Source organism: Mustela putorius, unplaced genomic scaffold, assembly GCF_011764305.1.
Source record: "Mustela putorius furo isolate JIRA1106 unplaced genomic scaffold, ASM1176430v1.1 tig00001680_pilon_pilon_pilon, whole genome shotgun sequence".
Classification (NCBI taxonomy): Eukaryota; Metazoa; Chordata; class Mammalia; order Carnivora; family Mustelidae; genus Mustela; species Mustela putorius.
Genome location: NW_025421840.1, coordinates 1,171,366 through 1,185,115, shown reverse-complemented (window position 1 = coordinate 1,185,115; position 13,750 = coordinate 1,171,366). Strand labels below are relative to the sequence as shown.

The 13,750-nt window shown below is 47.8% G+C and overlaps 1 protein-coding gene across 1 annotated transcript in view; it reads right to left on the bottom strand.

Moving 5' to 3' along the window:
* The window catches only part of CNTNAP2 (contactin associated protein 2), a 1,133,692-nt gene that overhangs the window by 101,338 nt on the left and 1,018,604 nt on the right, over nucleotides 1-13,750 (bottom strand). The window contains exon 19 of the mRNA XM_045087941.1: nucleotides 9,977-10,070. Coding sequence (XP_044943876.1) covers nucleotides 9,977-10,070 — 94 coding nt within the window. The remainder of the gene's footprint in view (nucleotides 1-9,976; nucleotides 10,071-13,750) is intronic.

Sequence of the window (13,750 nt, the reverse complement as noted above, 5' to 3'; positions counted from 1 at the left end):
CTGTTCCTGAGCCTCAACTCCGGACTGGCCCTATGACTTCCTTTGGCCAACAGCATATCAGTGGGTGTGGCAACACCAAAGGATTGAAACGCGCTCGCGCCAGCGGGCTTGCGCTCTTGTGCCTCTGCCGTTGGCTTGTGGTGAGTATGCCCGTGTTAACTCCATGATCCCAGGAGAAAGGTGACCATTGTACCACAGAGACATTCAGCCCTTCGCTGATCCACAGATTAGTGAGGAAAAATGACTGTTGTTTTAAGCCACTCAGTTTTTTTATTGTTTGTTACATGACACTTTTTTTTTGGGACAATAGCTACGTGAATCGGGAAGTAAAAGCAAGGAGTTTGTTGTTGTTTAAAGCCTGAAAGGACTATGAGAGAAAGAGGAAACCCAGAGGGAAACAGAGGAGCTAAGCTTTGCCCTGAGAGCAGGAGGTGTGTTTGTGAAGGGAGAGGAAGGGGACTGAGGGTGGGGGTGGGGCTCGTATTCTGCTTCCCAATTTGGGGCTCTGGGAGGAGACGGTCATGTAGGGGGTCTTGCAACGATATGGGGCAACCGGGCCTCATTAGGAGAGGGAAGAAGAGTGAGCGGGCAGCCCCTCAGTCTTGTGAGGAGGGGACTCTGAGACAAAGCCAACGATGGTTCACCACCGAGGCTGCCTTGGGTGCTGACATCTGCCACCACGAAGATGAAGGTCATGACAGAGACTAGAGGTCTGTCTCAAGTGAGAGCTGAGGGACCGAAGGAAGCAGAGAGAGCAATGGCGGGTGCTCCCCGGGCACTGCTTGAGTCAGAAGGGGGCTCTGAGTTCTCCAACCACAGGTTTTACCATCAGGATGATGGGCTCAAGGCCAGCCCATGGCAGGCGACACAAACCTGAGGAAGGACAGCCTGACCCTGGGTCCTCCTATGAGAATGTCAGACACACACGTAAGCTGCCACATCCCACTGCCCATCCCCGTCTGTATTCTATACACTTGGTCACCGTCTTCTAGAAAGCAGGGGACGGGTGAGCCACTGGAGAGACTGAACATTTTCATTGCAGTGGGACAGAGCTCAGCCAGAAAGGACGGCTGAAGTAATCAAGCCAGATTCAACTGTAAGCTAGACTGGGCTTTCGTTCATGTGCCCTTGTTATCCAGAAGGAACATCAGATCGTCGTAGGCAAACAAAGACGCTGCGTTTCCTGTGCCTGCCGAAGATGTCTGGTGCATTACGACGTGCGAGTCTGTCACGGCCACACTGGCCTTCAGCTCGCGGTCCCCACAGCCTCTCACTCGGCTCCTTGTGGCACTGCTCACCCCGCAGGTGCTGTTATCTTTCTAAAGTGTCAACCTGGTCAGCTTATTCTCCTGATTAAAAAAAAATCTTTCCATGACATCTTTTTGCTTCCAGGATAACACTAAAGCCTTAACATGGCTCGTAGAGAAAACCTGTAAATCACAGACACTGTCAGGTCCTGCCTTACGCCTCTACCATCATCCCAGACACTAAAGACCAAGCCTTATGATCCCATATGCCCTGTGCTTTCTTCTGGCCTGGGGGCAGGTTGGGCAGGAACACAGGGTGGGTAGGAACTGCTGGGGAGTTAAGACTCCTGCAAGCAGCCCTGGGCTGAGCTCTCGAGGAGGGGGAACAAAGCCCTGGCTTCCTCCTGGGCCAGCAGAGGCAGCAAGGCAGGTTGTGTCCCGCGTCCCACAGTTCCCCACTGGTCCTGAGCTCCCACTGCCCACAATGGTGAGTAGCTTGATAACACTGCATTCCTTCCCGTTTCATTTCTCCACTGCTCGACCAATATGCCCTGGGATTTGCTCCCAAATAAACTCGTTTTCAAACCCTCATTCCTTCCTCTTACTCACACTACTCCCCCAAGAGGCTTCTCCTTTTCTGGACCATAGGCTGGGGCTCTGATCTCCAGTGCTCCTCTCGGACGATCCCAAAACAAGACAGGTGATCACCCCGTTCAGTCCCCACTGTGTTGCATTTTCATTTCTTTTATTTTTAAGATTTTTATTTATTGATTTCTCAGAGAGAGTGCACAAGCAGAGGGAGCAGCAGGGAGAGGGAGAAGCAGGGTCCCCGCTGAGCAAGGAGCCTGATGCAGGGCTCGATCCCTGGACCCTAGGATCATGACCTGAGCTGAAGGCAGACACTTAACTGACTGAGCCACTTAGGTATCCCCTGGGTCACATTTTTAGCATGAACCTGAGCATTGCTAATAATTCACTCTTGTCTTGGCAGGAGGAAGTTGGGACTGTCCCAGCAGACGAGACCACTTGGACCTACTCACAGGGCCTGTCTCAGGCTGCGCCGAGTTACTGCTGCTGCTTTGACCCTCATCATGCACTTCAGTTTCAACCACTCTGAATAAGGCTGCGAAGATCCCTCGCAGCATGCGGTGTTTCCCAAGACGGTCACGACCGCACCTGCCATCCCACCTGCTCCTCCGCTGTGGGAACTTGTCTCTAAGCCATCAGGAAGAGAAGTCTGCTTCTCCTTTCCTGGAATATGGGCTGGAGCGAGATTTTGGCCAACATCCTGAGGGAAGAGGGATACGAGTAACTTCTGAGGTGGGGGTCTTCGGGGTCTCTAGCTTGCACCTTTACTTTTTGGAATGCCCCTCCGTAGAGCCCGCCGTCACGCAGGTAGGACGCCCGCATGGCCATGATGTGGAGCCAGGGCGGGGGAATGGAGGCCTCTGGAGACTCCTGGGCAGCCCCGTGGATTGAGACCTGTTAACAGCTTGTCGGACACCATGTGAAGCAGAAGGGCCATCCCGTCAGAACCCAGAATTACTGTGCGCAATAATGAAGTATTGTTCAAACCACAAAGTTTTGAGCGGGTTGTTGTAGTGCAAGAGAGCGCTGGAAAATCGCTCCTCTTTCTGCCCTCTCCGCCACCCTATCCCTTGCCCAGGCAGTTCTAAATTCTCACTCAGGTCTTGGCTTCTGTGCCACTTCCTCTGGTACGTCCTGTCTTCTGGACCGGGTGACGCGCCCTTCCTCCTTGCTCCCAGAGGGCTCCTACACTTCTGTCTTCCGTTTACCCTGCCATGCATCCTTCCACTTCTAATTCCTTCCATTGTCTTCTCCTCTCCTCCAGGTAGCACTCAAGACCTCTAAAGGCAGCAACTGTGCCTGTCTGGAATACCCCTGGTGTATCAATGACATAGAAATGCCTGGTATACGACACGGGATCACTACATACTTGCCTAGTGATGGCTGAATAAAAAAAACAACTAATGTTTACTACACACATACTACGTGGCAGACCCTGTGCTATCTCTTAAGTGTGTTATTCTGCTGAATCCTGTGAATTATGGACTGTTCCTATGCCTAGGTTACACATAGGGAAACAGAATGTGCAAGACGTTAAGTGACGATGCGAAGTCATACAGTCTGAAAGTCAGAAATGAAGAATGAAATCCCAAGTGTGTGATAGCAAAGTTCTGCTCTCAGCTCCGTCAGGATAGGCCAAGCTGTGCCACAGTAACAAATAGCCCCATAGTCTCAGTAGCTTAAAAGAGCAAGAGTCAGTCTTGTCTTCCCTTCCCTTCTTCCTCTTCTTCTCCTTTCCTTCCTTCCTTCCTCCCTATCGATAGTCACGGGTTGACGGGTTCTCTGTTCTCTGTTCCTAGTGGTCACAGAGGGATCCAGGTGACGGAACCACCATAGTCTTCAGGCTTTCCTGTCCCCATGATAAAGGGACAGAAGTACTCCAGAGACTCTCGAACCAACGATGAAATGTTCTAGTCCAGACACTGCATATGTCTTTTCTACACTTAACTTTTTGGCCAGAAATACCTCAGTGAGCAGCATAATGTTTACCATAGTATACTACCTACCCAGTGAATGAAGACAGAAGTATGTCATTTCCTGCTGTGTGTGAAGGCTTTGCCAGAGTTCCAGAAAGTTTTGGAAAGCCCTAGAATAAGGATGTTTTATCAAAAGATCATAATATTCACATTTTAGGATGTAATGCAATATAGTGCCTATCCAATAGGTATATCTCCTATCAGAGTTATTTTAAATAATGGTGGTTTGGAAAATATTACAATTTGGGACTAACAAAACTTACAAACCCTATTAAATTCGAATAGACAGATGTTCACTTTTAATTTTGCCTCCACTGACAAATAACAATGCTCAGTAAAGTGCGAGTTGCCCTGCAACAGTATTCAATTTCTTCCAAACATAGCCTCTCAAACTTACACAGAGGAACTGTTGCCTTTTTGTTATAATATAGACCCACCTTATTATGATTTTGTATTACAGTGATTTATAGCATTGGCACAAATAGTGAATTTGAAAAAATGAATAGACAAGGGCTCAGAAATACCTTTCTAAAATTAAAATTACAACCAATTTGCTATCCTAAAAGCAAAGGCTGCCTATTATACTAACATACAGCGACATTCTTCTCATCCACATCTCTACTGCATCCAGAGCACGGAGGGATGTATGTCAAGGAGCCCTGGATTGAATTATCCTGTCAGTTTTCACACGGGAAAGGAGGAACTTCTCCCCTGTAATACTGTATTTCTCACCTTTTTGGAAAAAAAAAGTTACTCCCAGCACAAATTATACTGTTTCAAGGGTTTTAGGCTTTCCTAATCTGGCCTCACTCCATCCAGAAAACTCAAAGTACAGAGGAATTTCCAGTGAGCCTTTGTTGAGGACTCTCCATAGCGGGGAGTCCACTCAAAATGGCGGCTGCTCATTCTTCAACAGCGGTAATTATTGGGAAGTTCTTGCAGGGACCCAAGTCTTGCTCTCACTAGTCTTCTCTGGTCCTGGTGAGTCAGCCTCTGCAGGGTCTCACCTGTCCAGGTAACAGCTGTCAAAGACTGGAAATGGATTCTCTCTTGCCTTTTAATCATATCTTAATATCCCCAGGCTTTCTGATTTTTCTTTGTGGGGGGCCTTTGGTTCATCTGGGCTTTTCCTCAGAAGATTAATATCTATCTGAAAATGAGGTGCCTAGGAATAGGCCATGACATCCTGCTGGGGTATGACTATACTCTGTTCTGGACATGATTCTCTTATTAATGTAGCTCAGGATAGTACTTATTTAAATATCAGTCACCCAGAATACTGGCTCACACCAAACTGGCCAGAAAACCAACCCGAGTCTTTCATGATACCAAGGGTCTTCTGTCTTCCATTTATGTCTATCTTTTTTTTTCCTTCTTCTTCTTCTTCTTTTTTTTTTTGGTTGAATGCAGGAGTTTTTAAGTTTATCTTCATTGTATTTCATGCCATTATTTTATCCTGTCTTTCTAGCCCATCAAGAGGCTTTTGGAGTTTGTTTTTTGTTTTTTATTACCTAGCTTGTTAAATATTCCTTTCATTAGCTATGTGTCATTTGCAAATTTAATGACCATTCTATTTATATCTTTTTCCATTGATAGAAATGTTAAGAAAGGGGCACCTGGGTGGCTCAGTTGGTTAAGCATCTGCCTTTGGCTCAGGTCATGATCCCAAGGTCCGGCGATGGAGTCCCACATTGGGGTCCTTGCTCAGTAGGGACCCTGCTTCTCCTCTCTCTTTGCCTGCCACTCCCCCTTGCTTGTGTACTCCCCCCAACGTCCCCCAGCTGCCGTGTCAAATAAATAAATGAAATGTTAAAAAAGAAGTAAACAGGGATCCTGCTTTAGGTTTCTGCTTATCTTTCTCTCCCTTGACTTGAAGAGTTTTTGAGATACTATTAAATCTGTTGCTGAAAATCAGATACACAAAGTCTGTGACATCACTCAGCTAGTAAATGATACAGAATGGACATACTGACGGCTGGTGGAATTTCTTCTTTGTGAAACTTTGTTGCTTGTGATTCTGACTTCCTTCTAGAAGGACTCAGAAAGGGAGCACTCCACTCTAAAATTTTGATGTTGGCTGACAGTGATCACATTTTTATTTCTAAATAAACACACTTCCTCCATTCCCTTTAGAAAGATCGTACTTGTCCTTGACGAGGGAGTCTTTCTTCCATCCTTTTTCAAGCATTGCTCATCATGTGAAGTCCTATTATTTATTTAGCTCCATCTCCTTCCCCTTCTCTGATAGGATCGGTTTCTGATCAGCAGCTGACCCAACAAAGCGACAACTTGGGGGCATCCATCTCTAGGGGGTGTCGAACCTCCGGCTGAAGTTTAGTCTGTCCTTACAGGTGAATATTTACAGAGCTGGTGAGTGCATATTGGCCGGTTCTCACTGAAGTGTATGTTGTTTTCAAAGGGGAACTTAAAAAGTGTTTCTCACCAATCCGGCTTCTACTAAATGGCCAAATATTTAAGGAATATTCGCCTCAGGAAGTGGCCAATGGTTAGCCTCCCCAGGTGCCTCCAAGTCTTCATTGCCCTCACTAGGATTCCTTTGACTGTATTAACAGAATATGTCTTCAGGGTATCAGCTCCCCTCCCTGCTTCTTCATCCTTCCGAAAGACGCAGGTGTTCTCCGGAAGCAACGCATAACTCTTGGTGTCACACTCCTCTCGGTTCAAATCCCACCTCCACCAAAGACCAGCTGGTGGACTGGAAGCCAGTGGTTCTTAGCTGGTGTTGACTTGGCCTTGCTGGGGACTTGTGGCAGTGTCTGGAGACATTTTTGGCTGTCACAGCTGGGGGATGCTCCTTGCATAAGTTGGTAGAGGCCGGGGATGCTGTAACTGTCCCATGATGCATGGGACAGCCCCCCCCCCCCCCCCCCGCAAGGAACTGTCTGACCCACAATGGCAACAGTGCGGTGCTGGGAAATTCTGCTTCAAGGAAATAATGTAACCTTTCTCAACCGCGGTCCCTTCTTCCGAACAATGAGGGTAACAGAGGTCTCGGTGACACTGGGGCAATTACAGAGAGGATTCTGCTTACAACACAGACCATAATGACTGCACAGATGGCATCAATAAAAGGCAATTTTTTTCTTTCTTTATGTTCCAGGCATTGTGTTGGGTACTTCCTAAGATGTTATTAGCTTAATACTAAACGAGTAGTTCATTTACTCTGTGAATAATTTTCTGAGGACTTTCTATACGCTAGGCACTCATCTGGCTGCTACAGATTGATTAGCTAAAAACAAACAAACAAACAAACCAACAAAAACAGCCTGCAAGAACCCAGCCCTTGAGGTTTCAAGAAACGTGCCTAAGGGTTCAAAGCTAATGAGAGGCAAGGCCTGGATTCAAATAAAACCAGTGACTGTGGACCAATGCTGTGTCCCCCCCCAAATCCTGGATTGAAATCCTAACCCCCGGTGTGATGACATTAGGAGATGAGGACTTCGGGCGGTGATTAGGTCATGACCAGCGAGCCGCCGTGAACGACATTAGCGCCCTTGTAAGGAGGGACAGGAGGGAGCTTGCTTCCTTTCCCTCCACTGCATGTGGACACCCGGAGCAGACGGCCACCTACCAGCCACGGAGAGGGGCTCGGCCAGACACCTGATCTGCTGGCTCCCGGACTTCCCATCCTTCAGAACCACAAGAAATGCCTGTGGCCTACGCCTCCCGGTCTGTGGTGTTCTGGAACTAAGACATCAGCTCTGCCTGTTTCCAAAGCCTACATTCTCTGTGCTCCATTATTATTGGACACCTGCTTTCAGAAACACCAGACTGCCAGGTACATGAGAACCGCAGATCTCGCCTCCGTGCTGATTTTCTTTGACCATAGTAGCATTGTCATCCCACTGTCTCCCCTTTTCAATGGCAAGCCTTCTGTTTCTTTCCCCCTTTACTCTGTATGAATTCAACAAATGGTTCTTGAGCGCTTGCTCCCTGTTAGGAGACAGTGGGATGACAAGTCACTGCCTTGGTCCACATGGAGCTCCCGGGCTGGTATAGACAAGAGTCAGTATCTAGGGGACATCGGTGCCCTGGGGACCAGGGGCAGCTCCTACCTTCCTCTCGTGTGCATGATGCCAAGGTACCATCTGACCTTGGGATCAGCCACTTCCTTACAGGTGTTCCCATGTTCTTAACTTAACTCGTTGCCACGTGCTTGGTTAGTTGACGTGCACAGCAAAATCGTCCTCTGGGGGTACAGAAAACTCTGGGTGGACCCTCCTATGCCTGAGGTTCAAGTTATGCATTTCACTTGGCACAGATTTATAGCCCAGTAAATTCTCAATTACAGAGGATGCTGCCTTTATGATGTCATTTGTTCATGACCTTGACAGTCCACGCCACAATGTATATTGTAATTTTGCTCAAGTGTGACTTGAATCACACGGCCCGAAATACTGATGAGCCAGTATTACTTCTAGTGAGGGGACTTAGCAGTCCCTTAACATTTCTGTCAAAACGTGATGTTGTGACTCTCATGAAGCAAAGAGTCCACTGTTTCAGGTGCGTGCGTGGCAGATGTTACTCTACTGTTTCAGGTGCGTGCGTGGCAGATGTTACTCTACGAACATCACAGCCCAGTGTCTTTGGGCGTATCAGACTGTCATAGTGTGGAGTTTGTTCCGATGGAATGATTACGGCCCTGAAAGGATCAAGTAACATTTTCAATGGCTCCTGACTGAACTGGAGGAAAGCCTGTGGGAGATGCAGGCACTCACCAGAGTCTCAGGACATACCATGTCTCCCGAACGCCAAGGCTCTCCTCCACTAAACGGCCGTCTCTTGTTGATGAATGGCATCCCCTGGCCTCCAGCTGCCTCCCTTCTGGACAAGTTCTTTTGTTCTGCTTGAGGCCGTGGACTGTCCTCAAGAGAGACCCACCTTCAAAACTCCACTGTACCACACCCTTAGTTCGGTAACTTTGGGGACTGGTTCTCTCGGGTTGTTTCCTCATCCTATAGATGGGGCTGATCGTCACAGGTCTTGCTTCCTTGGATCGGTTGTGACATTTAGTTGTCACATTCACACACGGAAAAGGTCGAGTACCATGCCCACAATGTAGGAGGGGGGCGCACTAGGCCCGCAACGTGGGAGGGGCGTGAATGCTCAACCTTCCTTCCTTTCCCACCTGTCGACGGAGCTAAGGGCCCCTCCCATCTTTTTCCCCAGGATGTGGCCTTTTCCTTTGGGGCCTCGTGGGCGGCTCTGCTCATCTGTAGCCCTGACCTGACCTGCATGTTCCTGGCTCTAAGTCCAGGAACTTACCAGGTGGGTCTCGTATTCTCTTAATTATCTCTTCCTCCTGCCCCTATCTTTTAAAATGAGCACTTTTTACAATTAACGACATTCTGACCACCACTAGCTGCTGGCCACAGGCCCCCTTCCTCCTTGGCTCACACACTCCCCACCATCTTACTGTTTCCATTCCTGACTCACAATACAAGCGCTCATAGTAAAAAAAAAAAAAAAAAAAAAAAAAAAAAAAAAAAAAAAAAAAAATTCTTTCATTGACTCTACATCAATCACTTAAAAATAGTTAACCAATCACATTGGTATTTTAATTCGGACGGTGCCGGTCTGTGGTAAGAAAGGGGCAAGAGGGACTCTCCGAGCCACAATCCCACCGAGGGGTGGGGGTTCTGCCATCATCTTCCAATCCTCGTTGGCCTTCTAACTTGAAAATGATACCAGCCAGCTTTCTCAGAGTGAGAGGGAGACAGAACCCTGCTGATGTGCTTCGACAAAGTTAAATACTGCTGGGAGGAGGGGGTCTCAAATAAATGAATGTGTAAATTTCACAGAAAGCAGCAGGGGGCAGGCACTTGGCTTTACCTCTGTTTTAGTGTCTGTCGCACACCCAATGATGCTGGGCCCACGGCCTTCACCGACACAGAAGCCCCAACCACCAATCACAACGTGTTTCAAAGGCAAAACACCCCAAAGATGATCCGATGACACCCTTCTTTTCTTCCACATCACTGAGCACACCAACACACCCTCTTGTACTGAGAAGGTGCTGGTGATTGAATCAAGGGCAGAAATCGACCTGGCAACTTAAAAAATCCAGATTCACATCCCCTAACAGAATTCTTATACCAAACATATTCTCATCAGACGTTTATACATGAAGCACAGAATTCTTACCTATAACTTTTCCTAGAAAGAGCGACTTCGGAGAATTGAACAGTGTATCAGATGAGCTCGGCAGATGGTAACTCACAGAAGGATAGTGATCGAGCTGCGGGAAGAAACCAAGAGACACTTAGAGATGACTGTTGCTAAGTTGCCCTGGAATCCAGTCTTCCCGGCAGGATGAGTCCCTCTCTGAACCCTGGGGTCCAGATACCTTCCTTCATCCGTGCGGACTCTGAGATAATGGCCTCAACAAACACGAAGCCCATCTGTTCCTTCTCTGGCGTTACTTGACAACATTCTGAGCTTGGTAAGTGAAGCCTCCTTATAAATTGTTCTTCAGCTTGTGCACATTTTCTGTGGATAATCTGTGCACATTTTCTGCAGGATTAAGATCCTTGCTCATTTTAGTAGAGTAAAATCTGCTTGATCCGATCTCCAGCATTAACCCCTAAGATAGAAAATGCCTCTTGACAATGAACTTGCTTTAAGATCCACTTACTGTCCTGTTGTATTCGCTCTTTCCATCAGTGCAAAGAGCTTACAGATACTGACTCCCGGAGCAATGCACATTTCTGATTCCATTTCTCGAGTACAAAGTACAAATTCTGGTGTCCCAGAATCAGAGTCTGTCCTGGCCTCTGAGCCCTGACACGGCTTTTCCTGCCTTAGCTGTCTTTCTACAACTCATACAGTCTAGTGGTGTTTCCCCCACTGGGAGCACCTAGAGTTTTCTGTGCCTCTTTGCATCCACCTGTGGAGAATCACTTTTATAGCTTCTGAGGTGAGTTTCCTACTTGCTCAGGTAAGCATCAGGGGCCGTGCGGGTCAGCAGAAGCCTGTGTTCCTTCCCAGCACAGGCAGGCGAGCAGTGGCCTGCTGAAGGCAGCAGCAGCACCCCCAGAAGCTGGACCCACTCCTGGGTCCTTGCTAGTAGCCCCCGAGATGGGCAAAGCTGCAGGAAGCTGGGCTGCTGGAAACAGTGCTGGGAAGTGAGCTCATCCCACTGGCCATGTGGAGAACGGGCCTCCTGGAGGAAGGCTCCTTCATCGTGACTGCCTATCTCCACCTGACTCCTGAAGCAACTTACGAGAAACCGAGAGGTTATTGAAAGCCAAGGTTCAGAGTCAAAGACCCATCCCATCTCAGGAATACAGGGAGATCTGACCAGGAGAGCCAGTACAGTTAAGTTATGGTATAGCATTGTAACAGGTTCAAAAAACACTGTAAAGCAAACACTGGCATGCTCAAGTATAATTCTAAGAAGTTTTCTATAATTTTAAGTGCATCATTAACAAAACCCTTATTCTGGCCAGAGAAGCTTAGATATTTTAAATCTCATATAGTTGCTACTCTGGGCGCTAAATATTAGCTAGCTACTTTGGCGCCATCTGGTGGTATACATGGGCAACTGCCGCTGTCGCTCCACTTCCGTGGCCAAAAAGTTTTTGTGGTCAAAAAAGATAACCATAGAATGCCAACATAATAGGTTACCCCGAATGCTTCACGATGCTTCAGCGATGATTTCCCCCTAAATACTTTTTATCCTTTCATCTGCCTTTCTAAAGAACTTAAAAATGGATACAAACAATATATTTTCATTATAGAGAAAATAATAGTATAGATTTGCTGAAAATAACCCACACCTTGTGATAATTATTAGCTTTTTCTTTTTTAAGATTTTATTTATCTGAGAGAGAGCGAGAGTGAGAGCACAGAGGGAGAGGGAGAAACAGACTCCCTGCTGAGCAGAGAGCCCCATGCTGGGCTCAATCCCAGGACCCAGAGATCCCGACCAGAGACCAAGGCGGACACTTAACCGACTGAGCCACCCAGGTGCCCCGATAATTAATTTTTTTATCAAGTCAATTTTTAAAATGTATATTCTTTTGAGATATATATATATATATATATATATATATATTTTACAACAACTGGACGGAACCCCACTACATACATTGTTTTGCACTTACTTTTCCCTACTTAAAGACGTAGTGTGAAATTCTGTGATTCGATAAACAACTACATCATTTGTCATGAATGACTGGTGTTCCATTTTATGAATGTACTGAGCACAGTCTTAAAAACTCTCAAATTTCAGTGTTTAGACTTTTAGATTTCTTGTGTCTTTTGGTCCAGTGCAGTGCAAGCACACAGTAGGTCCTCAGTAAAACTGTGCTGACTTATGGTCGAGGAACCAGGAAAGCGTGCGCACAGGGAAATCCGTCCGGGACGCGGCCTGGCCCACCAGCGGGGTTACCTCCCTTTCCTTAACCGCTTGTACGACCCAGACCAGACAGGCTTGGCTTTTGGGCAGCATTCAGTAACGTTTGTGCTGCAAAGTAAATCCCTACTTCCGTCTCCACAGGTTACTTTCAGCTTTTCCCATTCCTACGTATATATACGCAATCGAGAACCTGGACCAAAAGCTAAAATTTACATTTATTTACATCGTTTGTTTTCTTTTGTTTCAAGGCAAAAGTTTTTGAATCTTGATTCTGCCATTTAGAATATCGGTTCTGATGTTCTGGTTCTGATCTGTAAACGTCACAAACTCCCCTAAAGCTTAATTCATGCCGGAAGGGAGGTCTGGCCCAGCCACAGGCCCGGGGTGTGATCAGTCTGTGGACGCGCAGCCCCGTGACAAGCGAAGTAAGAGGCCCCAGCGACTGCCCCGCACCCCCGTAACCCCGCGGCCCACGTGCTGCCGAGGCCTTCTGGCTCCGGCCACACGCGCATGCGCACACCGCCCGCTGCCACACACGCGCATGCGCACACCGCCCGCTGCCACGCATGCGCACACCGCCCGCTGCCACACACACGCTTCCCCACCTGCACCCCCGAGGCTGGCTTACTGCTTGTCCCGCAAGCAGACCGGCTCCAGGCGGGCCAAACAGAACCCTCTGCTCTCTGGAGGTTGGAACCACCACCCCTTCTCCAACGACGTCGGAAACCTCCACGTTTGTCCTTCCGGGGCACCCTCCCTCCCTCAGCTCAGGGGGGGGGCTCAGTGAACTTCTACTGGAGCTTCCTTCTGTCAAGAATATCCCGTTATTGTAGTTAATTCTTGTATCCAACACCCCGTGTTAAACCAACTGTGTGGTTTCTATCTCTGATTGGACCTAGCCAGGAGAGGAGGAAGCAGGTATTGAGCAACTACTGTATGCACCGGTTGCTAGGCTTTCCCTGTCTTACTGTATACTGGCTCGGTGTTCCCTTCGGGTAATACAAAAAGCATCCAAAGTCAGAGCGAGTGGCAGAACCGCCTTCTAACCCAGCTACATCTCGCTGCAGACGCCAAATGGGAAGCAGCCTGCGCAGTCTCCAGAACCAGCCCAGGCAGCGCAACTCGCAACTCGCAGCTCAGGGCTTTTAATATTTACATTTGAAGGAGAAACTGCCCTAAATCAGATAAGGCAAGAAAAGCACAACCTGCCGAAACCTAAGGACACGTGTCACCGGGGGGCCGCCTCTTTCCGAATGAGCCCCGGTGCATTCGCCACGGTTAAGTGTAATAATTTCAAGTTAATTTCTTTGGGGTCTGAGTGAGCTATTTTGCTGTACATTTAGCTGGTGGTCATTTCCCTGGCAGTTAAGAGGCAATAAGAGATTGTGTAATGGAGGCCCATTAAAATTAAAGACTGTGACTCTGTGAGCCCCCGGACGACCTTAAGGGAGCACTAATTGGTTCGGCATTTACCACGATACTGACTCAGGCTGGGGCGCGTGTCCTACACAGAGTCGAGAGCTTTAATGTTTGTTCAGGTATTATTTCAGCCTTTTGGC